Source organism: Acipenser ruthenus, chromosome 33, assembly GCF_902713425.1.
Source record: "Acipenser ruthenus chromosome 33, fAciRut3.2 maternal haplotype, whole genome shotgun sequence".
NCBI lineage: Eukaryota > Metazoa > Chordata > Actinopteri > Acipenseriformes > Acipenseridae > Acipenser > Acipenser ruthenus.
This window is the reverse complement of record NC_081221.1, coordinates 12582902-12609510: the sequence shown is the minus strand read 5'-3', so window position 1 is coordinate 12609510 and position 26609 is coordinate 12582902. Positions and strand designations below refer to the sequence as shown.

At 39.8% G+C, this 26609-nt stretch overlaps 1 protein-coding gene across 4 annotated transcripts; it reads left to right on the top strand.

The window, feature by feature from the left end:
- The first annotated feature begins 2324 nt into the window (after window positions 1-2324).
- On the top strand, window positions 2325-24936 carry LOC131704973 (uncharacterized). 4 transcript variants are annotated; one of them, XM_059006779.1, is made up of 5 exons: window positions 2325-2937; window positions 3485-3547; window positions 6530-6871; window positions 10456-10797; window positions 24320-24936. In XM_059006779.1, exons 1-5 carry the CDS (start codon window positions 2871-2873, stop codon window positions 24469-24471), a joined length of 966 nt encoding a protein of 321 aa, XP_058862762.1. In that variant the 5' UTR covers window positions 2325-2870; the 3' UTR covers window positions 24472-24936. The 4 variants fall into 4 exon arrangements, 2 of the variants coding, with proteins under 2 accessions (XP_058862762.1, XP_058862763.1); XM_059006780.1 differs by lacking the exon at window positions 3485-3547 and having other exon boundaries at window positions 2326-2937; XR_009310090.1 differs by lacking the exons at window positions 2325-2937; window positions 3485-3547; window positions 6530-6871; window positions 10456-10797 and adding exons at window positions 18542-19197; window positions 19745-19818; window positions 22722-23063.
- Window positions 24937-26609: the final 1673 nt, after the last annotated feature.

Below are 26609 nucleotides of genomic sequence, written 5' to 3'. Positions count from 1 at the left end.
ATAACTGCTGGTGGCAAAGAAGATACCTGCATTAAAAAGCATGCATTTCTTTTTCATTCTCTTGTCTGCATGGTTGTACACCTTGCCTATGTGAGGTAAGGTTTAAACCATATGCACATTTATTTCCTTTATTCTTTATTTGGTTGCAAGGGACTCAAGCAGGGGGTCACAATATATATGGAAGATATTTCAATTTGGAGCTCTCCTTACTCCCGGTATAATTAAGGGGGGTGCAGTCAAAACAATCGCCCTTGAGAGGGGGCGCCACATTATATATACAGACGTGCTCAAATTTGTTGGTACCCCTCCACAAAAAACGAAGAATGCACAATTTTCTCTGAAATAACTTGAAACTGACAAAAGTAACTGGCATCCACCATTGTTTATTCCATATTTAATAGAAATCAGACTTTGCTTTTGATTTTTTATTCAACATAATATTGTAAATAATAAAACATAAAAATGGCATGGACAAAAATGATGGGACTGCTAACCTAATATTTTGTTGCACAACCTTTAGAGGCAATCACTGCAATCAAACGTTTTCTGTAGCTCTCAATGAGACTTCTGCACCTGTTAACAGGTAGTTTGGCCCACTCTTCCTGAGCAAACTGCTCCAGCTGTCTCAGTTTTGATGGGTGCCTTCTCCAGGCTGCAAGTTTCAGCTCTTTCCATAGATGTTCAATAGGATTCAGATCAGGACTCATAGAAGGCCACTTCAGAATAGTCCAATGTTTTGTTCTTATCCATTCTTGGGTGCTTTTAGCTGTGTGTTTTGGGTCATTATCCTGTTGGAGGACCCATGACCTGCGACTGAGACAGAGCTTTCTGACACTGGGCAGTACGTTTCGCTCCAGAATGTCTTGATAGTCTTGAGATTTCATTGTGCCCTGCACAGATTCAAGGCACCCTGTGCCAGGCGCAGCAAAGCAGCCTCAAAACATAACCGAGCCTCCTCCATGTTTCACTGTAGGTATGGTGTTCTTTTCTTTGAAAGCTTCATTTTTTCGTCTGTGAACATAGAGCTGATGTGTCTTGCCAAAAAGCTCCAGTTTTGACTCATCTGTCCAAAGGACATTCTCCCAGAAGGATTGTGGCTTGTCATTATGCATTTTAGCAAATTCCAGTCTGGCTTTTTTATGTTTTTCTGTCAAAAGTGGAGTCCTCCTGGGTCTTCTTCCATGGAGCCCACTTTCGCTCAAAAAGCGACGGATGGTGCGATCAGAAACTGACGTACCTTCACCTTGGAGTTCAGCTTGTATCTCTTTGGCAGTTATCCTTGGCTCTTTTTCTACCATTCGCACTATCCTTCTGTTCAATCTGGGTTTGAATTTCCTCTTGCGGTCGCGCCCAGGGAGGTTGGCTACAGTTCCATGGACCTTAAACTTCTTAATAATATTTGCAACTGTTGTCACAGGAACATCAAGCTGCTTGGAGATGGTCTTGTAGCCTTTACCTTTACCATGCTTGTCTATTATTTTCTTTCTGATCTCCTCAGACAACTCTCTCCTTTGATTTCTCTGGTCCATGTTCAGTGTGGTGCACACAATGATACCAAACAGCACAGTGACTACTTTTCTCCATTTAAATAGGCTGAATGACTGATTCCAAGATAGGAGACATGTGTGATACTAATTAAAGAAACTAATTAGTTTGAAATATCACTATAATCCAATTATTTATTATCTTTTCAAAGGGGTACCAACAACTGTGCCCAGGCCATTTTAGAATATCTTTGTAGAATAAGCAATAATTCATCTCTTTTCACAGCTTCTTTACTTTATTCTATGACATACCAAAGGCATGCAAGTATACATGATAAAATAGCTTTTAATTTCATCACTTTTCAGGAGGAATGAAGCATTATTTCAATGAGCTGTACGGGTACCAACAAATTTGAGCACGTCTGTATATACACATATGCGTTTTTATATTATGTCAGGTTCTCAATTAAACAAATAGAATCATTGTGATAGATACATGTGTTTTTTTCAATGTAATTTTTGCATCGTTATATTGGAAAAAAAGAAAATGTTTGGCGATGTTGAAATGTCGTTTAGTTTCTGTAGTGTTGCGTGACACAAGTCCAGTGGCAGTAATACTATCAGCAGTTGCCTCAATCAATTGCTGGGGGCCATAAAGGAAAGGAAATGAAGAAAACAAACTGAAATGCCTCAGATTGCACCATTTATTCCGGTCCGGTTTTGAAAAAATGGGAAGTTGGCAAACCGTGTGTGCATCCTCCCTTTCCAATAGCAGCTCCTTCTGCATACACTCACAAGAGTATAAAGAGGGAAATGCACATGCATTATTATTATTATTATTATTATTATTATTATTATTATTATTATTATTATTATTATTGGTAAGCAAGTCTGAGAGGTTTTGTTACTCCAGTGTTTTTGTTTGAGTTATGAGTGGCACATGTTCTTACACTGACAACAAATAAAACAGAGACCAGGTGAAAAGTGCTGTTCAATATAAATGACAAGAAGGTCAGTCCATGGATGCTTAGAACTGACTGAAAGATAAAAGCTAAATCATGAGAGTCTGGAGAGCCGTGGGAGTCTTTTAGAACTGCGATTGCTACATGAAGGAAATGTTGCTGTGATTAACCCAATATACATTTGCAGGGAAGCAGAAGGAACCAAAGCCAAAAGCATAAGAGAGACAACCAACTGTTGAAAAAGGCAGTTAGCTAAAGCAGTGACTGGAAACCTGCTGTCCAGGTGTGTAAAAATACACACAGATCATTCTGGTCAAACTAACAGTACAGGAAATATTCATTTAGAGCTGAGAGCATCAAACACAAATAGAGTTTAACCAAGTGCTGGACTTTGTGCTGAAACTGAGAGAGAGAGGAGTGGAGAATGGCTCTGAGCACTGAGCAAGCTCTGGCACTGCTACTGATCTTAAACAGCGCTCACCTCACAGCAGGTAAGTGATTCTCACAGAGCAGTGCTTCACAACCTCTACTAAAGTAGGGGGCACATTGCTGTTTAGGGATTTCCCTACAGAGCACTAACAGCTTTGGACAAACACAAACACTGTTATATTACAAACTATACAGGGAGCAGCATTTTACACTAACATGTTGTTTGTAAGACGATTATGGATCTAACAGTACATCTAACAGTGTAAAATATGTGAAATGTCAGGGAAGACTCCACAATATTTTAAACTGCAACAAACTCTTCTCTCAGGTGAAATGGATTTGTAATTGCAAAAGGCAGCATTTAATTACATGTTAGCATTGGCCCTGACGCTGCCACATGTAGCATTAAATATTAAATTGATATTCAACAATAGATGCATTTCTCTGTTACAGGAACCTGTGTGTTATCTTTATTTATATAGATTTCCTATATCACTTCAAGAATTGTCCTCTCCATTCTCTACCAGTATGTATTACAATGTGTTTTACATGACCGGATACTTTTGTTTTTAATCAATATTTTTCTCAAACCTCCTCTGATGTTTTCAGTTGCTAAAAAACCGAATGAGTCGGTAATGAAGGCACTAGCCGAAACGCCAGTCTACTTGACTTGTAAGTCTCTTGTAAGTTTTAACTTCTATAATTGTAAACATTTTTAACAGTATGTAGATTGTATTCTTTGTCATGTCACGTTCCTTATGGGTACAAATCATTTTGGAGCAGACGTTTCAGAAATAGATACTTATGGTTTGAAATATGAGAGCAATGTGATACTGGCAGCAAAAGACAAAAACTGTCTGTTTATTCATGTTGTTCTTTCTCCATGAAGACATTTCTAAGATGTTTTGTACAGTGCCTTCAGTTATTATGCAGGGTCCATCTAGATAGTCTCATAAAGATTTTTGTCCCCAGTATAAAAGGTTCATATTTAGCAACATATTAGCAGGAAGGGGTTTGTATTAAGATTTAAAGCACACTAGCCAAACTGGGCTTATTGTTCCAATACTGAAAACAACACTAGAAATGTATCCACAGCAATGTCATATTTCTTCATTTTAAGTCAGTTTTAGCAATATCCTGCAACCGATGAGCCAGGAAATATTGCAGAAGCAACAGTAACAGGCGGCTCCCAGGACTGCATTCTTTCCCATGTGGGTGGCATGCATTGCATTGATCACTCAATAACTATTGCAAGTGAACTGTGACGGCTTTGTAACCCAGATATAGAGATGCAGCTCCGACTACGCCACTTATTGTTTAAAGAAAATAAGGAATTCTATTTCATTGTTCTAGATTATTCTAACGTTATTAATGACTGTGAACAAGACAGTAATCGATAAATTAACAGTATATCCAAACATTTTAATAAATCAATTATATAACAAGGTTAATCAATTTGACTAATAACTTAATTTAATTAATATTGAAACATACTGACAGCTTCAAATTAGTCACACAAACATGTTAAATCATAGGCATTAATTTAATTTTTGAATGAATGTTATCAAGTACAGAAGTTAGTATGAAAATGTTTCTATAAAAACACACGTCTGCTTCTCAAAACAGCCCATAGTATAAATGTATTCAATACAACTCATAAGCGAAAACGTATGGATCATAAACAGCATGTATTCATGAATGCGGTAACTATTAATGCAAGAAGTCCCCACAGTTATTCAGCATATCCATATTGAACATTGGTATAGGTACCGAATTTGATTTCATTTTCTATAAACTGAAATTCAAAAAACAAATGATGCTTTATGAAGCGCTTTGTGATGCCTTTGCATGAAAGGTGCTATCTAACATAAATGTGATTTATTATTATTATTATTATTATTATTATTATTAAGAAGAAGAAGAAGAAGAAGAAGAAGAAGAAGAAGAAGAAGAAGAAGAAGAAGAAGAAGACCTTTCGTTGTAAATAATGTAAAATAATAATGCACATTTGTCGATTACGTTTCATCTGTTATCAATGGACAGTATAGCCACTGCAGACAGTCTCTCCTGTGACATTGTTGACCACAGGTAATTCTTTATCAAAGACAGTTTAATGAAGGATCGTTCAGCACTAGCAACTTAGGATTACCTTACTTTTAATTACCACATTAATACATTGGTATTAAAATTAGGACCTAACACAGTCTTTCTCTTCAGGAACAAGAAGGCTTTCTCTCAGTCTAGTAGGTGAAAGTTAGTGACTGCCACTATTCCTCCTGTTTTGATGATGGTGATTATATTGACAGTTTGCTTGTAAACAGTCTCTGCATAAACTTGATGTGTTGTACAATTCATGCTGCAGATGTGCTCTAGACTGCCCCCCCCTGACACATCGTTGTCATGTGTGTATAAAACTAGGCTGGCTCTCACTTGCAAATCGGAGGCTTTTTCATTGGTCCTGTTTTATATTGAAGGTGTTTAAAGGCTTGGTCCCGTCTTACCTGAGTGCTTTGGTAAAAGGACTAGCATTGGTTACAGTCTACGCTCTCAGGATTCTGTTCACTTGGCTGTTCCAAGTGTTCCTACACGCTTGGGAGAATTATCATTTGCTTATCAACTCCCGAAGACATGGAATTCTTTCTATCATCGTATGAAGGTGGAATTTGATCATTTGTCTTTCTCTGGATATATATATCGTATTTGGGAACTGCTTAGAACCTCTTGCCAATGCTTTACCTCCAGTCCACATTAGAAAACAGACATGTCCTACTTACTCTGTTCTAAGATCTCTGTGTGCTTGTGGCAGAGTGGAAGCCCTGCCAGTGTAATGTGTGTGTGCGTGTGTGTGTGTGTGTGTGCGTGCGTGCGTGCGTGCGTGCGTGCGTGCGTGCGTGCGTGCGTGTGTTGTGTGTGTGTGTGTGTGTGCATGTGTGTGTGTGTGTGTTGTGTGTGTGTGTGTGTGTGTGTGAGTGTGGTGGTGGGGGGGGGGGGGGGTGTATATTGGGTTGGGGTGGGTGGTTAAATTCCTCCCTGCACAATGCATGTGAGAATGTGGCTGGAGCCTTAACTGAATGATTGATGGTTAATTAGGCTCCAGCCACATGGTATGTAGGAGAGGAGAAATCCTTTGTCTGGTGGAGGGTGTTGGTGAGTTAAGACTGTGTTGGGTGTTTTCTGGCTATATTGATCAGTGAAGGTGAATGCCCAGCCTGACAGTCCTGTTTTGTTTGAACTGTTTGTTTTGTGTTTTTTGTTAATAAATGCGCCACAGTGCTTTAATAAGCAGCTTCCTGTGTCCGAGTCTCTCTTCCTGCCGGTAACGAGTCCTGCCAGTGATGCTGCCCTGTCACAATGCTGCTGACTGAGTCTGAACCACATGTTTTTATTGTGTTGCTTGTGTTGTATTTGTCCTTTATTGTTTTCCAGGACCCCCTTGTAAATGAGGCCTCGGTCTCAATGGGTAAATCTCCTGGTTAAATAAACAAACAAACACAAAATAATTAGGAACCAGGAAGCAGCAGAAACTTTTCATCGATAGCGTTGTCTTTGAAAGATCTGCAACGTCAAAAATACGAGGAAACAACCGAAATATCATCAACAGAAGAATGTAGGTGTTTATTCCATTGAGTTTATTGTCTCTTCTCTCTCTTATAGCAGATTGCCCTTCACAAGACCGTGTTGTTGTCTCTGGCTCAGCTGGGGGGAGAGCAGTGCTGCCCTGTTCTTACACCCCCACCCCTGGGCAGGATGTAGAAGTCAGATGGGAGGCATATCCAGATCAGGTTAAATCTGTTCTATTAATCACCTCAAAGACCCCCTCAGCACCCATCCCTGCGCAGTGGAGCGGCCGAGTGAAGCTGTCTGATGAAGTCTCCTCTGGAAACGCCTCTCTGCTAATCTCTGAGCTCAGACTGGAGGACACTCTGGATTACTTGTGTACAGTGTGGATCAATGGGATATGTGTCACTTACAGGAATGTTAAACTGACAGTTCAAGGTAAATACAATAAACATGTTCTCTGGTTGGTGAGTACTTGTGTTAAAATTAAGAATATGTGCTGAACTGCTGAAACCACTCAAGGTCCTGTGTGTGACTACATGAACACCCTGCCTTGTTTTCAGCACACACAGACAATGGGGTTTGTTTAAGGGTCATTTTCCTGCTGGTCAGTTACGTTAGAGCTCTCTTGTTTGTTTTTTTTCTTGCTGAACAAAATAATAAATAATAATAATAAATTCAGATGCCTGAAAAAAAAACAGCTGTATTGTATCTTTAATTTGAAACCATTTCTATGCATTTTTTTAAAAAATAAGGAATCCCGATAGATGTCACTAAATCGCGGTAAACATAATGAATAACTTGGTTTTGCACATTAAGCGCTTTTCACATTGAGCAGTTCACATTACCAGGTTATTTTTAGGGCTTGACGTTATCATGTTAATGAAAACCACGACTTGTTTTAGGATAGTATTGGGAAGTGTTAAGCCTGATATTGGTGAAGTTTGTAAGCATTTGTTTTCCATTTCCGCACATTAAGCCACAGTAAGCGTTTTAGGATGTCCCCATAAACATACACATGCATGGCTGGTTTCACAGACCCGGATTAGTACTAGTCCTGGACACCCAATGTTAATTTAGGGAAGGTAAACCGAGATTAGTGCTAATCTGGGTCTGTGAAACCAGCCAATAAAGTACAAATACAAACATGATGAAATCAAATATATATATATATATATACAGTACTGTGCAAAAGTTTTAGGCAGGTGTGAAAAAATGCAGTAAAGTAAGAATGCTTTCAAAAATAGACATGTTAATAGATTATATTTATCAATTAACTAAATGCAAAGTGAGTGAACAGAAGAAAAATCTAAATCAAATCCATATTTGGTGTGACCACCCTTTGCCTTCAAAACAGCATCAATTCTTCTAGGTACACTTGCACAAAGTCAGGGATTTTGTAGGCATATAGTCAGGTGTATGATTAAACAATTATACCAAACAGGTGCTAATGATCATCAATTCAATATGTAGGTTGAAACACAATCATTAACTGAAACAGAAACAGCTGTGTAGGAGGAATAAAACTGGGTGAGGAACAGCCAAACTCAGCTAACAAGGTGAGGTTGCTGACGACAGTTTACTGTCAAAAGTCATACACCATGGCAAGACTGAGCACAGCAACAAGACACAAGGTAGTTATACTGCATCAGCAAGGTCTCTCCCAGGCAGAAATTTCAAGGCAGACAGGGGTTTCCAGATGTGCTGTCCAAGCTCTTTTGAAGAAGCACAAAGAAACGGGCAACGTTGAGGACCGTAGACGCAGTGGTCGGCCAAGGAAACTTACTGCAGCAGATGAAAGACACATCATGCTTACTTCCCTTCGCAATCGGAAGATGTCCAGCAGTGCCATCAGCTCAGAATTGGCAGAAAACAGTGGGACCCTGGTACACCCATCTACTGTCCGGAGAAGTCTGGTCAGAAGTGGCCTTCATGGAAGACTTGTGGCCAAAAAGCCATACCTCCGACGTGGAAACAAGGCCAAGCGACTCAACTATGCACGAAAACACAGGAACTGAGGTGCAGAAAAATGGCAGCAGGTGCTCTGGACTGATGAGTCAAAATATGATTCGCCGAAGGGCTGGAGAGCGGTACACGAATGAGTGTCTGCAGGCAACAGTGAAGCATGGTGGAGGTTCCTTGCAAGTTTGGGGCTGCATTTCTGCAAATGGAGTTGGGGATTTGGTCAGAATTAATGGTCTCCTCAATGCTGAGAAGTACAGGCAGATACTTATCCATCATGCAATACCATCAGAGAGGCATCTGATTGGCCCCAAATTTATTCTGCAGCATGACAACGACCCCAAACATACAGCGAAAGTCATTAAGAACTATCTTCAGCGTAAAGAAGAACAAGGAGTCCTGGAAGTGATGGTATGGCCCCCACAGAGCCCTGATCTCAACATCATCGAGTCTGTCTGGGATTACATGAAGAGAGAGTAGCAACTGAGGCTGCCTAAATCCACAGAAGAACTGTGGTTAGTTCTCCAAGATGTTTGGGCCAACCTACCTGCCGAGTTCCTTCAAAAACTGTGTGCAAGTGTACCTAGAAGAATTGATGCTGTTTTGAAGGCAAAGGGTGGTCACACCAAATATTGATTTGATGTAGATTTTTCTTTTGTTCACTCACTTTGCACTTTGTTAATTGATAAATATAAACTATTAACGTCTATTTTTGAAAGCATTCTTACTTTACAGCATTTTTTCACACCTGCCTAAAACTTTTGCACAGTACTGTATATATATATATATATATATATATATTAGCTCAAAGAGCCAGCTGCCCAACGTTTCGATATGTTGTACATATATACACACACACACACATTCATACTGTACCTGTTAAGCGGCCCTCCTTTAACGAAACTCTGGGGACCCTGCTCTAAAGAATGGGGCTTTAGAATCCTGAAACTCGCTTTTAAACAGCGACATACATTTCAAACAGCTTAAAACACATTTAAATACACACAATGTCTAGAACAGCATTAGTACCCTTTGCAGCGGCCATTACCGGTAGATAACTGACTTTGGGCCCGATTCACAGAATGTTTTTTTTGGCGTTGGTACCATTTCGGTCTTAATATCAGTGCTGATACCCTTCAGCAAATGATGTAACCCACACAGCTCAGTGTGTGTGCTTGAATTAGTGACGCAGTAATAATGTGGTGTAGTTTTCAAGACGCTTCTCATTGTTTTAGTGTCCTGTCATTTAATGTGTGTGTGCGTGTGTGTGTGTGTGTGCGTGCGTGCGTGCGTGCGTGCGTGCGTGCGTGTGTTGTGTGTGTGTGTGTGTGTGCATGTGTGTGTGTGTGTGTTGTGTGTGTGTGTGTGTGTGTGTGTGTGGTGGGGGGGGGGGGGGGGGGTGTATATTGGGTTGGGGTGGGTGGTTAAATTCCTCCCTGCACAATGCATGTGAGAATGTGGCTGGAGCCTTAACTGAATGATTGATGGTTAATTAGGCTCCAGCCACATGGTATGTAGGAGAGGAGAAATCCTTTGTCTGGTGGAGGGTGTTGGTGAGTTAAGACTGTGTTGGGTGTTTTCTGGCTATATTGATCAGTGAAGGTGAATGCCCAGCCTGACAGTCCTGTTTTGTTTGAACTGTTTGTTTTGTGTTTTTTGTTAATAAATGCGCCACAGTGCTTTAATAAGCAGCTTCCTGTGTCCGAGTCTCTCTTCCTGCCGGTAACGAGTCCTGCCAGTGATGCTGCCCTGTCACAATGCTGCTGACTGAGTCTGAACCACATGTTTTTATTGTGTTGCTTGTGTTGTATTTGTCCTTTATTGTTTTCCAGGACCCCCTTGTAAATGAGGCCTCGGTCTCAATGGGTAAATCTCCTGGTTAAATAAACAAACAAACACAAAATAATTAGGAACCAGGAAGCAGCAGAAACTTTTCATCGATAGCGTTGTCTTTGAAAGATCTGGAACGTCAAAAATACGAGGAAACAACCGAAATATCATCAACAGAAGAATGTAGGTGTTTATTCCATTGAGTTTATTGTCTCTTCTCTCTCTTATAGCAGATTGCCCTTCACAAGACCGTGTTGTTGTCTCTGGCTCAGCTGGGGGGAGAGCAGTGCTGCCCTGTTCTTACACCCCCACCCCTGGGCAGGATGTAGAAGTCAGATGGGAGGCATATCCAGATCAGGTTAAATCTGTTCTATTAATCACCTCAAAGACCCCCTCAGCACCCATCCCTGCGCAGTGGAGCGGCCGAGTGAAGCTGTCTGATGAAGTCTCCTCTGGAAACGCCTCTCTGCTAATCTCTGAGCTCAGACTGGAGGACACTCTGGATTACTTGTGTACAGTGTGGATCAATGGGATATGTGTCACTTACAGGAATGTTAAACTGACAGTTCAAGGTAAATACAATAAACATGTTCTCTGGTTGGTGAGTACTTGTGTTAAAATTAAGAATATGTGCTGAACTGCTGAAACCACTCAAGGTCCTGTGTGTGACTACATGAACACCCTGCCTTGTTTTCAGCACACACAGACAATGGGGTTTGTTTAAGGGTCATTTTCCTGCTGGTCAGTTACGTTAGAGCTCTCTTGTTTGTTTTTTTTCTTGCTGAACAAAATAATAAATAATAATAATAAATTCAGATGCCTGAAAAAAAAACAGCTGTATTGTATCTTTAATTTGAAACCATTTCTATGCATTTTTTTAAAAAATAAGGAATCCCGATAGATGTCACTAAATCGCGGTAAACATAATGAATAACTTGGTTTTGCACATTAAGCGCTTTTCACATTGAGCAGTTCACATTACCAGGTTATTTTTAGGGCTTGACGTTATCATGTTAATGAAAACCACTACTTGTTTAAGGATAGTATTGGGAAGTGTTAAGCCTGATATTGGTGAAGTTTGTAAGCATTTGTTTTCCATTTCCGCACATTAAGCCACAGTAAGCGTTTTAGGATGTCCCCATAAACATACACATGCATGGCTGGTTTCACAGACCCGGATTAGTACTAGTCCTGGACACCCAATGTTAATTTAGGGAAGGTAAACCGAGATTAGTGCTAATCTGGGTCTGTGAAACCAGCCAATAATTTACAAATACAAACATGATGAAATCAAATATATATATATATATATACAGTACTGTGCAAAAGTTTTAGGCAGGTGTGAAAAAATGCAGTAAAGTAAGAATGCTTTCAAAAATAGACATGTTAATAGATTATATTTATCAATTAACTAAATGCAAAGTGAGTGAACAGAAGAAAAATCTAAATCAAATCCATATTTGGTGTGACCACCCTTTGCCTTCAAAACAGCATCAATTCTTCTAGGTACACTTGCACAAAGTCAGGGATTTTGTAGGCATATAGTCAGGTGTATGATTAAACAATTATACCAAACAGGTGCTAATGATCATCAATTCAATATGTAGGTTGAAACACAATCATTAACTGAAACAGAAACAGCTGTGTAGGAGGAATAAAACTGGGTGAGGAACAGCCAAACTCAGCTAACAAGGTGAGGTTGCTGACGACAGTTTACTGTCAAAAGTCATACACCATGGCAAGACTGAGCACAGCAACAAGACACAAGGTAGTTATACTGCATCAGCAAGGTCTCTCCCAGGCAGAAATTTCAAGGCAGACAGGGGTTTCCAGATGTGCTGTCCAAGCTCTTTTGAAGAAGCACAAAGAAACGGGCAACGTTGAGGACCGTAGACGCAGTGGTCGGCCAAGGAAACTTACTGCAGCAGATGAAAGACACATCATGCTTACTTCCCTTCGCAATCGGAAGATGTCCAGCAGTGCCATCAGCTCAGAATTGGCAGAAAACAGTGGGACCCTGGTACACCCATCTACTGTCCGGAGAAGTCTGGTCAGAAGTGGCCTTCATGGAAGACTTGCGGCCAAAAAGCCATACCTCCGACGTGGAAACAAGGCCAAGCGACTCAGCTATGCACGAAAACACAGGAACTGGGGTGCAGAAAAATGGCAGCAGGTGCTCTGGACTGATGAGTCAAAATTTGAAATATTTGGCTGTAGCCGAAGGGCTGGAGAGCGATACACGAATGAGTGTCTGCAGGCAACAGTGAAGCATGGTGGAGGTTCCTTGCAAGTTTGGGGCTGCATTTCTGCAAATGGAGTTGGGGATTTGGTCAGAATTAATGGTCTCCTCAATGCTGAGAAGTACAGGCAGATACTTATCCATCATGCAATACCATCAGAGAGGCATCTGATTGGCCCCAAATTTATTCTGCAGCATGACAACGACCCCAAACATACAGCGAAAGTCATTAAGAACTATCTTCAGCGTAAAGAAGAACAAGGAGTCCTGGAAGTGATGGTATGGCCCCCACAGAGCCCTGATCTCAACATCATCGAGTCTGTCTGGGATTACATGAAGAGAGAGAAGCAACTGAAGCTGCCTAAATCCACAGAAGAACTGTGGTTAGTTCTCCAAGATGTTTGGGCCAACCTACCTGCCGAGTTCCTTCAAAAACTGTGTGCAAGTGTACCTAGAAGAATTGATGCTGTTTTGAAGGCAAAGGGTGGTCACACCAAATATTGATTTGATGTAGATTTTTCTTTTGTTCACTCACTTTGCACTTTGTTAATTGATAAATATAAACTATTAACGTCTATTTTTGAAAGCATTCTTACTTTACAGCATTTTTTCACACCTGCCTAAAACTTTTGCACAGTACTGTATATATATATATATATATATATATATATTAGCTCAAAGAGCCAGCTGCCCAACGTTTCGATATGTTGTACATATATACACACACACACACATTCATACTGTACCTGTTAAGCGGCCCTCCTTTAACGAAACTCTGGGGACCCTGCTCTAAAGAATGGGGCTTTAGAATCCTGAAACTCGCTTTTAAACAGCGACATACATTTCAAACAGCTTAAAACACATTTAAATACACACAATGTCTAGAACAGCATTAGTACCCTTTGCAGCGGCCATTACCGGTAGATAACTGACTTTGGGTCTGATTCACAGAATGTTTTTGTTGGCGTTGGCCCCATTTCTGTCTTAATATCAGTGCTGATACCCTTCAGCAAATGATGTAACCCACACAGCTCAGTGTGTGTGCTTGAATTAGTGACGCAGTAATAATGTGGTGTAGTTTTCAAGACGCTTCTCATTGTTTTAGTGCCCTGTCCGGCCAGGTTTGTCCTGGTCCGGTTTCACCCACTCCCTGTTTTAATATACAGGTACAGTAGTACGACTGAAAAAGTATTAATTGTCGTGTGAAATTGTAATCACTTTAACTAAATCAGGGGTTGTTTCTCTCTGCCTCATCATGTAAGGAGAAAAATCATTCACTATGGTTAGCCACCAATCATACACAGCATCTAATAATACATTTCACATGACTGTTGCTTGAAAGTAACAGAAATACAACTTGAAAGAAAACCATTTTTTTACAAGTCACTCATGTAATAAACTTCTATTGGAACATGAATGTTAAAATGTGCTCCCTTGTTGAGCCATTTTTAGTTAAAGCAAAGGCATTTTAATACAAGCTACATTATCCTGATGTGCCTACAGCCAGCTGTGCTGGAGGGAGCGTGTGGCAATTTATTAGGAGATAATAAGGTAAGAGTCTCACTATCATGATATAAAAGGTGGTATTAACAGCAAGTAACAATTCATGAGAGCACGGAAAAAAGTGCCATGAGGACGTTGGTGAATTACAGCGGGAGCAAGGAGTGAAGTTTGAGGAGTGATAATAACACACCTCCAGTCTTCACTCCAGTTTTACCACTGGGACGTGAATTGGGCCCTTTGTCTTTGGCGGTGGTCAATTGTGTAGAAGGTACTGGCTGCTGTGTCAGATATTAAGGCATCATTTGTATGTAAATTGAATTGTGTTTACAGGACCTCCAAAGAGAGTTTCAGCTACTTCAAAAACAACGACCACAACACCAACAACTAGACCATCAGCAACCCAGACAACCAGCCCGTGCCCAACCCAGCAGGGGAATGCAGCAGCACAGAGGAGATCGTACTGCATGAAACCGCTTTGATAACTGGATTCTAATTGGATTGCATGTACCTGTATTTAGTGAGTGTTGTGAGTTAAGCGGAAGTTCAATTATTCCTGTGTGTTGCTGCTGCTGGTTCCCTATGCCAGTATAGTCCATTGTGAAAGAGTATTGCTGTTACTGTAACCCGCTGCATCCTGCCTGTGCCTGCATCTCTTCATTTCTATATCATTTTAATAAGAGCGTTTTAGCATTTTGATATATTTCAGGTTCTATTCATCCCTGATTGCTGTTGCTTTATTTGTTAATAAAGTAGTTGGTGCTGTTTACTATAGATAATTGTTACATACAGTTCTAAATTCTTTTCAGGAATATTATGTATAAAATGCATTAGAGTAAAAGCTTCTAGTTGGTCTTGCAAATTAAAAACAATTAATTACTAAATGTTAATTGCACATTGAAATGTGTTATTGCTTTTCCTTTTTTGCTTATGAATAATAAAATATTTAGCTGTGTCCTGTGTCTTGGCATTTCTCTGTACAATCCTCAGCCTCATTAGAGAGCCTGTGTGCTACAGAAGGTATGAATTTCCTTCTTTTAGGCTTCCAGCACCTACATAATGTGGGGTGTCAGACTATATTCCTGTTCACGGTGGAGCTGTTCTGTGGCCTCTCTGTCTAAGGAGGCCCTACAGGGCTGATAAGTTCACATTGTGAAGAAATTTAGACAGTACTGTTGTCTTTTTCCTGTGGTTACAGTCCCTATTGCATATCTATTGACAGTTTATTAACATGGAACTGGACTTCAACTAAAAGCACTGCTGCCCCCTAGTGGATATTATCAAGAGCAATACAGTAGAATAGTCTGACACAGTTTGCTGTTAATGAAGTTTCACAACATTCGACTCGGATTAAACATCAGAGCTGAAGAAGCAGCAATATGTATATTGGAATTCCCTTAAGTTTATATAGAGGGCAATTGCTAGGTACTTATATTAACAGATAAAGGAAATATTTTAAAATTGTATGTGTGTTGCAGTTAATTTCTTAATATTGCGGGATCATTCTGAGGAAAGTGAAAAACCCTATAGGATCAGCCATAATAGTTTATTATTTTACTCTGACACAGTTGCAATTGTTCATGTATATATAGGCGACTACATGTAAGGTAAACTCATTTTATTTTCATACATGCAAGCAGTCGCTCGGTTGTCATGGCAGCGCACTCACTCACTCACTTTCCAGCAGGGCGTGTTCTATAAGTCACATGACACGCCACAAGTCACATGACACACACCCTTTCCTCCTGGTAACAACTAGTAGAGCACTCAACCATGTTAGACTCAAATACATCTGTATATAAGCTTTATTCATGTATATATATATATATATATATATATATATATATATATATATATATATATATATATATATATTTGTCATGGTGTATCCAGCTATTTCCTCTGCTCCATGATTGCTCCAACAGACTCTTCCCGACTCTGCGCAGCTATCTCCGCACGTTGTCTGAGTGCAGCCCTTTGGGTTACAAATAGACTTGTAATGATGAGTATATATTGTGTTTGGAGTTCTGTTTTCAGCCTCCCCAGATCACACTGCCCCCTGGTGTTTGTGTGCGGTGTTGCAGTTATTTTTGATTTGGTTTTGAGCACATTATGATTTGTTGGCACTTGGTTTATTAATTCCTGTCTGGTTGTATTTTGGTCATTTGTATTGAGACACTTATTTTGTATTTGTTTCTTTTTGAGCTCTTTCCTCTCCAGGTGCTGCTGGCATATGGGAGAGGCTGTCCTGACTTCATTGTGCTTCATCAGCCCATTCTTGTTTTCTTTAGATTTGAACCCACTGTAGCATATAATAACTGCTGGTGGCAAAGAAGATACCTGCATTAAAAAGCATGCATTTCTTTTTCATTCTCTTGTCTGCATGGTTGTATTTAAATAAACGACACCTTGCCTATGTGAGGTAAGGTTTAAACCATATGCACATTTTTTTCCTTTATTCTTTATTTGGTTGCAAGGGACTCAAGCAGGGGGTCACAATATATATGGAAGATTTTCAATTTGGAGCTCTCCTTACTCCCGGTATAATTAAGGGGGGTGCAGTCAAAACAATAGCCCTTGAGAGGGGGCGCCACATTATATATACAGACGTGCTCAAATTTGTTGGTACCCCTCCACAAAAAACGAAGAATGCACAATTTTCTCTGAAATAACTTGAAACTGACAAAAGTAATTGGCATCCACCATTGCTTATTCCATATTTAATAGAAATCAGACTTTGCTTTTGATTTTTTATTCAACATAATATTGTAAATAATAAAACAAATGAAAATGGCATGGACAAAAATGATGGGACCGCTAACCTAATATTTTGTTGCACAACCTTTAGAGGCAATCACTGCAATCAAACGTTTTCTGTAGCTCTCAATGAGACTTCTGCACCTGTTAACAGGTAGTTTGGCCCACTCTTCCTGAGCAAACTGCTCCAGCTGTCTCAGGTTTGATGGGTGCCTTCTCCAGACTGCAAGTTTCAGCTCTTTCCATAGATGTTCGATAGGATTCAGATCAGGACTCATAGAAGGCCACTTCAGAATAGTCCAATGTTTTGTTCTTATCCATTCTTGGGTGCTTTTAGCTGTGTGTTTTGGGTCATTATCCTGTTGGAGGACCCATGACCTGCGACTGAGACAGAGCTTTCTGACACTGGGCAGTACGTTTCGCTCCAGAATGTCTTGATAGTCTTGAGATTTCATTGTGCCCTGCACAGATTCAAGGCACCCTGTGCCAGGCGCAGCAAAGCAGCCTCAAAACATAACCGAGCCTCCTCCATGTTTCACTGTAGGTATGGTGTTCTTTTCTTTGAAAGCTTCATTTTTTCGTCTGTGAACATAGAGCTGATGTGACTTGCCAAAAAGCTCCAGTTTTGACTCATCTGTCCAAAGGACATTCTCCCAGAAGGATTGTGGCTTGTCAATATGCATTTTAGCAAATTCCAGTCTGTCAAAAGTGGAGTCCTCCTGGGTCTTCTTCCATGGAGCCCACTTTCGCTCAAAAAGCGACGGATGGTGCGATCAGAAACTGACGTACCTTCACCTTGGAGTTCAGCTTGTATCTCTTTGGCAGTTATCCTTGGTTCTTTTTCTACCATTCGCACTATCCTTCTGTTCAATCTGGGGTCGATTTTCCTCTTGCGGCCGCGCCCAGAGAGGTTGGCTACAGTTCCATGGACCTTAAACTTCTTAATAATATTTGCAACTGTTGTCACAGGAACATCAAGCTGCTTGGAGATGGTCTTGTAGCCTTTACCTTTACCATGCTTGTCTATTATTTTCTTTCTGATCTCCTCAGACAACTCTCTCCTTTGCTTTCTCTGGTCCATGTTCAGTGTGGTGCACACAATGATACCAAACAGCACAGTGACTACTTTTCTCCATTTAAATAGGCTGAATGACTGATTACAAGATTGGAGACATGTGTGATACTAATTAAAGAAACTAATTAGTTTGAAATATCACTATAATCCAATTATTTATTATCTTTTCAAAGGGGTACCAACAACTGTGCCCAGGCCATTTTAGAATATCTTTGTAGAATAAGCAATAATTCATCTCTTTTCACAGCTTCTTTGGTTTATTCTATGACATACCAAAGGCATGCAAGTATACATGATAAAATAGCTTTTAATTTCATCACTTTTCAGGAGGAATGAAGCATTATTTCAATGAGCTGTACGGGTACCAACAAATTTGAGCACGTCTGTATATACACTTATGCGTTTTTATATTATGTCAGGTTCTCAATTAAACAAATAGAATCACTGTGTTAGATACATGTTTTTTTTCAATGTAATTTTTGCATCGTTATATTGGAAAAAAAGACAATGTTTGACGATGTTGAAATGTCGTTTAGTTTCTGTAGGGTTGCGTGACACAAGTCCAGTGGCAGTAATACTATCAGCAGTTGCCTCAATCAATTGCTGGGGGCCATAAAGGAAACGAAATGAAGAAAACAAACTAAAATGCCTCAGATTGCACCATTTATTCCGGTCCGGTTTTGAAAAAATGGGAAGTTGGCAAACCGTGTGTGCGTCCTCCCTTTCCCATAGCAGCTCCTTCTGCATACACGCACAAGAGTATAAAGAGGGAAATGCACATGCATTATTATTATTATTATTATTATTATTATTATTATTATTATTATTGGTAAGCAAGTCTGAGAGGTTTTGTTACTCCAGTGTTTTTGTTTGAGTTATGAGTGGCACATGTTCTTACACTGACAACAAATAAAACAGAGACCAGGTGAAAAGTGCTGTTCAATATAAATGACAAGAAGGTCAGTCCATGGATGCTTAGAACTGACTGAAAGATAAAAGCTAAATCATGAGAGTCTGGAGAGCCGTGGGAGTCTTTTAGAACTGCGATTGCTACATGAAGGAAATGTTGCTGTGATTAACCCAATATACATTTGCAGGGAAGCAGAAGGAACCAAAGCCAAAAGCATAAGAGAGACAACCAACTGTTGAAAAAGGCAGTTAGCTACAGCAGTGACTGGAAACCTGCTGTCCAGGTGTGTAAAAATACACACAGATCATTCTGGTAAAACTAACAGTACAGGAAATATTCATTTAGAGCTGAGAGCATCAAACACAAATAGAGTTTAACCAAGTGCTGGACTTTGTGCTGAAACTGAGAGAGAGAGGAGAGGAGAATGGCTCTGAGCACTGAGCAAGCTCTGGCACTGCTACTGATCTTAAACAGCGCTCACCTCACAGCAGGTAAGTGATTCTCACAGAGCAGTGCTTCACAACCTCTACTAAAGTAGGGGGCACATTGCTGTTTAGGGATTTCCCTACAGAGCACTAACAGCTTTGGACAAACACAAACACTGTTATATTACAAACTATACAGGGAGCAGCATTTTACACTAACATGTTGTTTATAAGACGATTATGTATCTAACAGTACATCTAACAGTGTAAAATATGTGAAATGTCAGGGAAGACTCCACAATATTTTAAACTGCAACAAACTCTTCTCTTAGGTGAAATGGATTTGTAATTGCAAAAGGCAGCATTTAATTACATGTTAGCATTGGCCCTGACGCTGCCACATGTAGCATTAAATATTAAATTGATATTCAACAATAGATGCATTTCTCTGTTACAGGAACCTGTGTGTTATCTTTATTTATATAGATTTCCTATTACACTTCAATAATTGTCCTCGCCAGTCTCTACCAGTATGTATTACAATGTGTTTTTCATGACTGCATACTTTTGTTTTTAATCAATATTTTTCTCAAACCTCCTCTGATGTTTTCAGTTGCTAAAAAACCGAATGAGTCGGTAATGAAGGCACTAGCCGAAACGCCTGTCTACTTGACTTGTAAGTCTCTTGTAAGTTTTAACTTCTATAATTGTAAACATTTATAACAGTATGTAGATTGTATTCATTGTCATGTCATGTTCCTTATGGGTACAAATCATTTTGGAGCAGATGTTTCAGAAATAGATACTTCAGGTTTGAAATATGAGAGCAATGTGATACTGGCAGCAAAAGACAAAATCTGTCTGTTTATTCATGTTGTTCTTTCTCCATGAAGACATTTCTAAGATGTTTTGTACAGAGCCTTCAGTTATTATGCAGGGTCCATCTAGATAGTCTCATAAGGATTTTTGTCCCCAGTATAAAAGGTTCATATATAGCAACATATTAGCAGGAAGGGGTTTGTATTAAGATTTAAAGCACACTAGCCAAACTGGGCTTATTGTTCCAATACTGAAAACAACACTAGAAATGTATCCACGGCAATGTCATATTTCTTCATTTTAAGTCAGTTTTAGTAATATCCTGCAACCGATGAGCCAGCAAATATTGCAGAAGTAACAGTAACAGGCGGCTCCCAGGACTGCATTCTTTCCCATGTGGGTGGCATGCATTGCATTGATCACTCAATAACTATTGCAAGTGAACTGTGACGGCTTTGTAACCCAGATATAGAGATGCAGCTCCGACTACGCCACTTATTGTTTAAAGAAAATAAGGAATTATATTTCATTGTTCTAGATTATTCTAACGTTATTAATGACTGTGAACAAGACAGTAATCGATCAATTAACAGTATATCCAAATATTTTAATAAATCAATTATATAACAAGGTTAATTAATTTGATTAATAACTTGATTTAGTTAATATTGAAACATACTGACAGCTTCAAATTAGTCACACAAACATGTTAAATCATAGGCATTAATTGGATTTTTGAATGTTATCAAGTAAAGAAGTTAGTATGAAAATGTTTCTATAAAAACACACGTCTGCTTCTCAAAACAGCCCATAGTACAAATGTATTCAATACAACTCATAAGCGAAAACGTACGGATCATAAACAGCATGTATTCATCAATATGACTATTAATGCAAAAAGTCCCCACAGTTATTCAGCATATCCATATTGAACATGGGTATAGGTACCTAATTTGATTTCATGTTTTATGAGCTGAAATTCATTTTTTTATAAACTAAATATAATAATAATAATAATAATAATAATAATAATAATAATAATAATAATAATAATAATAATAATAATAATAACAAGACCTTTTAGAGAAGCACACAGGAAGTGGTTAGGGATGTGATGTGGGTAACACTACTATACATGTATATGCTGATGATCCTCTTTTGTATGCGTCAGGACACTCTGCACAGGCAGTACAGAGGGAGCTGCAGGCTGCATTTAATATTGTACAGCAGAGACTTTTTCAACATAGATTAGTACTCAGTGTATCTAAGACTAAAACAATGCTGTTTGCTCTAACAGGAGGAAGGTCTGACTTGGGTTATTGCTACATTACATGGAGAATTACTAGAGAAAGATTCCTTTTAGAAATATCTGGGAATATGGATTGATGAGCACCTTATTTTTAATGACCACATTAATACATTGGTATTAAAATTAGGACCTAACACAGTCTTTCTCTTCAGGAACAAGAAGGCTTTCTCTCAGTCTAGTAGGTGAAAGTTAGTGACTGCCACTATTCCTCCTGTTTTGATGATGGTGATTATATTGACAGTTTGCTTGTAAACAGTCTCTGCATAAACTTGATGTGTTGTACAATTCATGCTGCAGATGTGCTCTAGACTGCCCCCTCCTGACACATCATTGTCATGTGTGTATAAAACTAGGCTGGCTCTCACTTGCAAATCGGAGGCTTTTTCATTGGTCCTGTTTTATATTGAAGGTGTTTAAAGGCTTGGTACCGGCTTACCTGAGTGCTTTGGTAAAAGGACTAGCATTGGTTACAATCTACGCTCTCAGGATTCTGTTCACTTGGCTGTTCCAACTGTTCCTACACGCTTGGGAGATTTATGATTTGCTTATCAACTCCCGAAGACATGGAATTCTTTCTATCATCGTTTGAAGGTGGAATTTGATCATTTGTCTTTCTCCGGCTATAAATATGGTATTTGGGAACTGCTTAGAACCTCTTGCCAATGCTTTACCTCCAGTCCACATTAGAAAACAGACATGTCCTACTTACTCTGTTCTAAGAGCTCTGTGTGCTTGTGGCAGAGTGGAAGCCCTGCCGGTGTAGTGTGTGTGTGTGTGTGTGTGTGTGTGCGTGTGTGTGTGTGTGTGTTGTGTGTGTGTTTGTGTGTGGTGGTGGGGGGGGGGTGTATATTGGGTTGGGGTTAAATTCCTCCCTGCACAATGCATGTGAGAATGTGGCTGGAGCCTTAATTGAATGATTGATGGTTGATTAGGCTCCAGCCACATGTTATATAGGAGAGGAGAAATCCTTTGTCTGGTGGAGGGAGTTGGTGAGTTAAGACTGTGTTGGGTGCTTTCTGGCTATATTGATCAGTGAAGGTGAATGCCCAGCCTGACAGTCCTGTTTTGTTTGAACTGTTTGTTTTGTGGTTTTTGTTAATAAATGCGCCACAGTGCTTTAATCAGCAGTCTCTCTTCCTGCCGGTAACGAGTCCTGACAATGCTGCTGACTGAGTCTGAACCACATGTTTTTATTGTGTTGCTTGTGTTGTATTTGTCTTTTATTGTTTTCCAGGACCCCCTTGTAAATGAGGCCTCGGTCTCAATGGGTAAATCTCCTGGTTAAATAAACAAACAAACACAAAATAATTGGGAACCAGGAAGCAGCAGAAACTTTTCATCGATAGCGTTGTCTTTGAAAGATCTGCAACGTCAAAAATACGAGGAAACAACCGAAATATCATCAACAGAAGAATGTAGGTGTTTATTCCATTGAGTTTATTGTCTCTTCTCTCTCTTATAGGAGATTGCCCTGAACCAGACCATGTTGATGTCTCTGGCTCAGCTGGGGGAAGAGCAGTGATGCCCTGTTCTTACACCCCCACCCCTGGGCAGGATGTAGAAGTCACATGGTATGCATATCCAGATCAGGGAGAAGCTGTTCTATTAATCAACTCAAAGACCCCCTCAGCACCCATCCCTGCGCAGTGGAGCGGCCGAGTGAAGCTGTCTGATGAAGTCTCCTCTGGAAACGCCTCTCTCCTAATCTCTGAGCTCAGACTGGAGGACACTCGGGATTACACGTGTACAGTGGGGATCAATGGGATATGTGTCACTCACAGGGCTGTTAAACTGACAGTTCAAGGTAAATATAATAAACATGTTCTGGTTGGTGAGTACTTGTGTTAAAATTAAGAATATGTGCTGAACTGCTGAAACCACTCAAGGTCCTGTGTGTGACTACATGAACACCCTCCCTTGTTTTCAGCACACACACACAATGGGGTTTGTTTAAGGGTCATTTTCCTGCTGGTCAGTTACGTTACAGCTCTCTTGTTTTGTTTTTTTCTTGCTGAACAAAATGTTCTTCTGCTCCACTGGCATTTGGACTTCTGCTAGGCAGATTTCAGCTGCAGTCCTTACTGACAACTTACTGACTGCTTGGGTTTAGATTGTTGATTTCTTTTGATTGGTTGTTTTGTGTAATGTATTCACTGTGGATGAACACACAGGGGTTTCTGGTAGAATCATAACATGCAGTATAATTTCAAATAACATCCACACATTGATAACAAAAGCAAACTAGAATACAGAACCTGAGAAGGGCTGCCAACACCAAACCCTTGTGTTTACCATTGAAGCTGTGTGTTCAAATTCCCTTCATTATCCCATATTGTAAAGCTCACAGATCTTCTCAGTCAATCAGTTTCTAAGCACAGCGAGTTCAGTCATTATCCCAGATGTAAATTAAGCTAATGGGACTTTTAAAAGCTAAACCTCTAAAGTGACTGGGGCTTTAGAATCCTGAAACTCGCTTTTAAACAGCGACGTACATTTCAAACAGCTTAAAACACATTTAAATACACACAATGTCTAGAACAGCATTAGTACCCTTTGCAGCGGCCATTACCTGTAGATAACTGACTTTGGGCCCGATTCACAGAATGTTTTTGTTGGCACCATTTCTGTCTTAATATCAGTGCTGATACCCTTCAGCAAATGATGTAACCCACACAGCTCAGTATGTGTGCTTGAATTAGTGATGCAGTAATAATGTGGTGTAGTTTTCAAGACGCTTCTCATTGTTTTAGTGTCCTGTCTGTAAGAGGTAAGAGTCCCACTATCATGGTATAAAGGGTGGTATTAACGCTAAGTAATTATTCATGAGAGCTGAACAAACGACACAGAAAGAACACCATTAGGAAGTCTGTGGATTACAGCGGGAGCGAGGAGTAAAGTTTGAGGAGTGATAATAACACACCTCCAGTCTTCACTCCAGTTTTACCACTGGGACGTGAATTGGGCCCTTTGTCTTTGACGGTGGTCAATTGTGTAGAAGGTACTGGCTGCTGTGTCAGATATTAAGGCATCATTTGTATGTAAATTGAATTGTGCTTCCAGGACCTCCAAAGAGAGATTCAACTACTTCAACAACAACAACGACCACAACCCCGACAACTAGACCATCAGCAACCCAGAAAACCAGCCCATGCCCAACCCAGCAGGGGAATGCAGCAGCACAGAGGAGATCGTACTGCATGAAACCGCTTTGATAACTGGATTCTAATTGGATTGCATGTACCTGTATTTAGTGAGTGTTGTGAGTTAAGCGGAAGTTCAATTATTCCTGTGTGTTGCTGCTGCTGGTTCCCTATGCTAGTATAGTCCATTGTGAAAGAGTATTGCTGTTACTGTAACCCGCTGCATCCTGCCTGTGCCTGCATCTCTCCATTTCTATATCATTTTAATAAGAGCGTTTTAGCATTTTGATATATTTCAGGTTCTATTCATCACTGATAGCTATTAGTTTATTTTTTGTATAAGTTAGTTGTTGCTGTTTACTATAGATAATTGTTAATAACAGTTTTATATTAGTGATGTGAAGACAGCAAAGCACATTTGTTAATTTTATGCTTAGTATAAATTAGATTCCTGATTACTATTAAATGTTAGTTGCACAGTACAATATCTTATTGCTTTTCCTTTTTTGCTTATGAATAATAAAATATGTAGCTGTGTCCTGTCTCTCTTGGCATTTTTCAATTTTTTACATGACAACCATAACTTCAAAATACTGGTAGACAAACGTTTCAGACTCAGGGCACGAGGGGTTATATAGACTTAATACTGGCTTTTCAAGTTCCACTGAACAGACCTGAATTAAAAGCACTGCTGCCCCCTAGTGGATATTATCAAGAGCAATACAGCAGTATAATCTGACACAGTTTGCTGTTAATGAAGTTTCACAACATTCGACTCGGATTAAACATCAGAGCTGAAGAAGCAGCAATATGTATATTGGAATTCCCTTAAGTTTATATAGAGGGCAATTGCTAGGTAGTTACATTAACAGATAAAGGAAATATTTCAAAATTGTATCTGTGTTGCAGTTATTTACTTAATATTGCGGTATCATTCTGAGGAAAGTGATGAGTTTATGCATTGAAGCGCTGTAGAGTGTGTCAGTAGATACTCGTGGAGCCTCAGATGTGCCCATAGCCTGCATGTGGGGCACAGCCCCTTTAAATAACTCCGAGGAGAAGGCATTGTGAATGATTCCCGCTGTCTCATACTGGAGATGTCCTGGATGGCTTTTGGTTATGAGATGCAGCAAACGTCTAAACCACAAAGCAAAAGAGACGGGCTCATCTGCATTCGTGGTTTCGAGCGTTTAACCTCATCTCTCATCTCACCGGCAGGAGACAGAATCCATCCCGGGAGCGGATCACACAACACTGCCCGTTACAGCAGCAGTGTGAAGGGTTTACAGCCCCAGCGCTGGGAGGATGGCTGGCACCGAGGAGCTCGTTCTGTGGGACCTGTCTAGGGTCCTAGTGCCGACTAGAGCTAATTATTACATAGAGAGGTTTAGAAAAACATTTTACACAACACGTGTATTTTTATGTTATTTGATCGTTTTTCTTAATTTATGTGTATAAGGGAGGATGTGTGGTAGGGGTGCATGGAAATAAAATATCTTAGTATCACTTAAATATCACTAAAGGTCTATGCACACCGGACGCGAACGACGCGAGCGAGCAAATAAAAAATAATGAAAGCTATTGATTTAAATGGAGCGATGCACACCGCAGCCGTAGCGAGCGGCGCGAACGAAGCGAGCGAATTTAGAAATCAATGTGTTTTATTTCTATTCGCGACACGAGCTATTGGCGTCGCAATGCACCAATCAGAAATCAGATCAAAGGGAGCGGCTGTCAGACTGTCACTGTCTCGCTCACGCAGAGATTACCACAGAAATAAAAAAATGACATCAATGAGAATGTAATTATTAAAGACGAAAAATATAATGCTCTTTATGATGCCAGTGTCAGTGGTTATAAAGACAATAAAAAGAAGGACGCCATATGAGAAGAAATAGCAGAACATTTGAAAATTCATGGCATGTCTATCTCTCTTTATTTCACCTCAATTTCAAAGTGACGGGGAGCGCCACACACTGGTTTCGGATTTCTGTAAAATTACGCTTCTTTTTAATAATATTGACCAATAATAATAATAATCACATTCACACAATAACTGAGAAGATTTTATTAAAACTGAAAATCAATAAAAGTATATTATATTAAACTAATGTCTTCAGTATTTCCAAATAAATATATGTAGATTTTAGGGTTCCACCTGTCCTGGTTTGACCGGGACAGTCCGGGAATTGGCCTCTGTGTTCGGGTGG

Excerpts from the sequence above, each read along its gene's own strand:
- LOC131704973 (XM_059006779.1), top strand. The coding sequence starts at position 2,871 with ATGGCTCTGAGCACTGAGCAAGCTCTGGCACTGCTACTGATCTTAAAC. Across the intron at positions 6,872-10,455 it reads TGTTAAACTGACAGTTCAAG|CAGATTGCCCTTCACAAGAC; the intron begins GTAAATACAATA and ends TCTCTCTTATAG. Across the intron at positions 10,798-24,319 it reads TGTTAAACTGACAGTTCAAG|GACCTCCAAAGAGAGATTCA; the intron begins GTAAATACAATA and ends TTGTGCTTCCAG.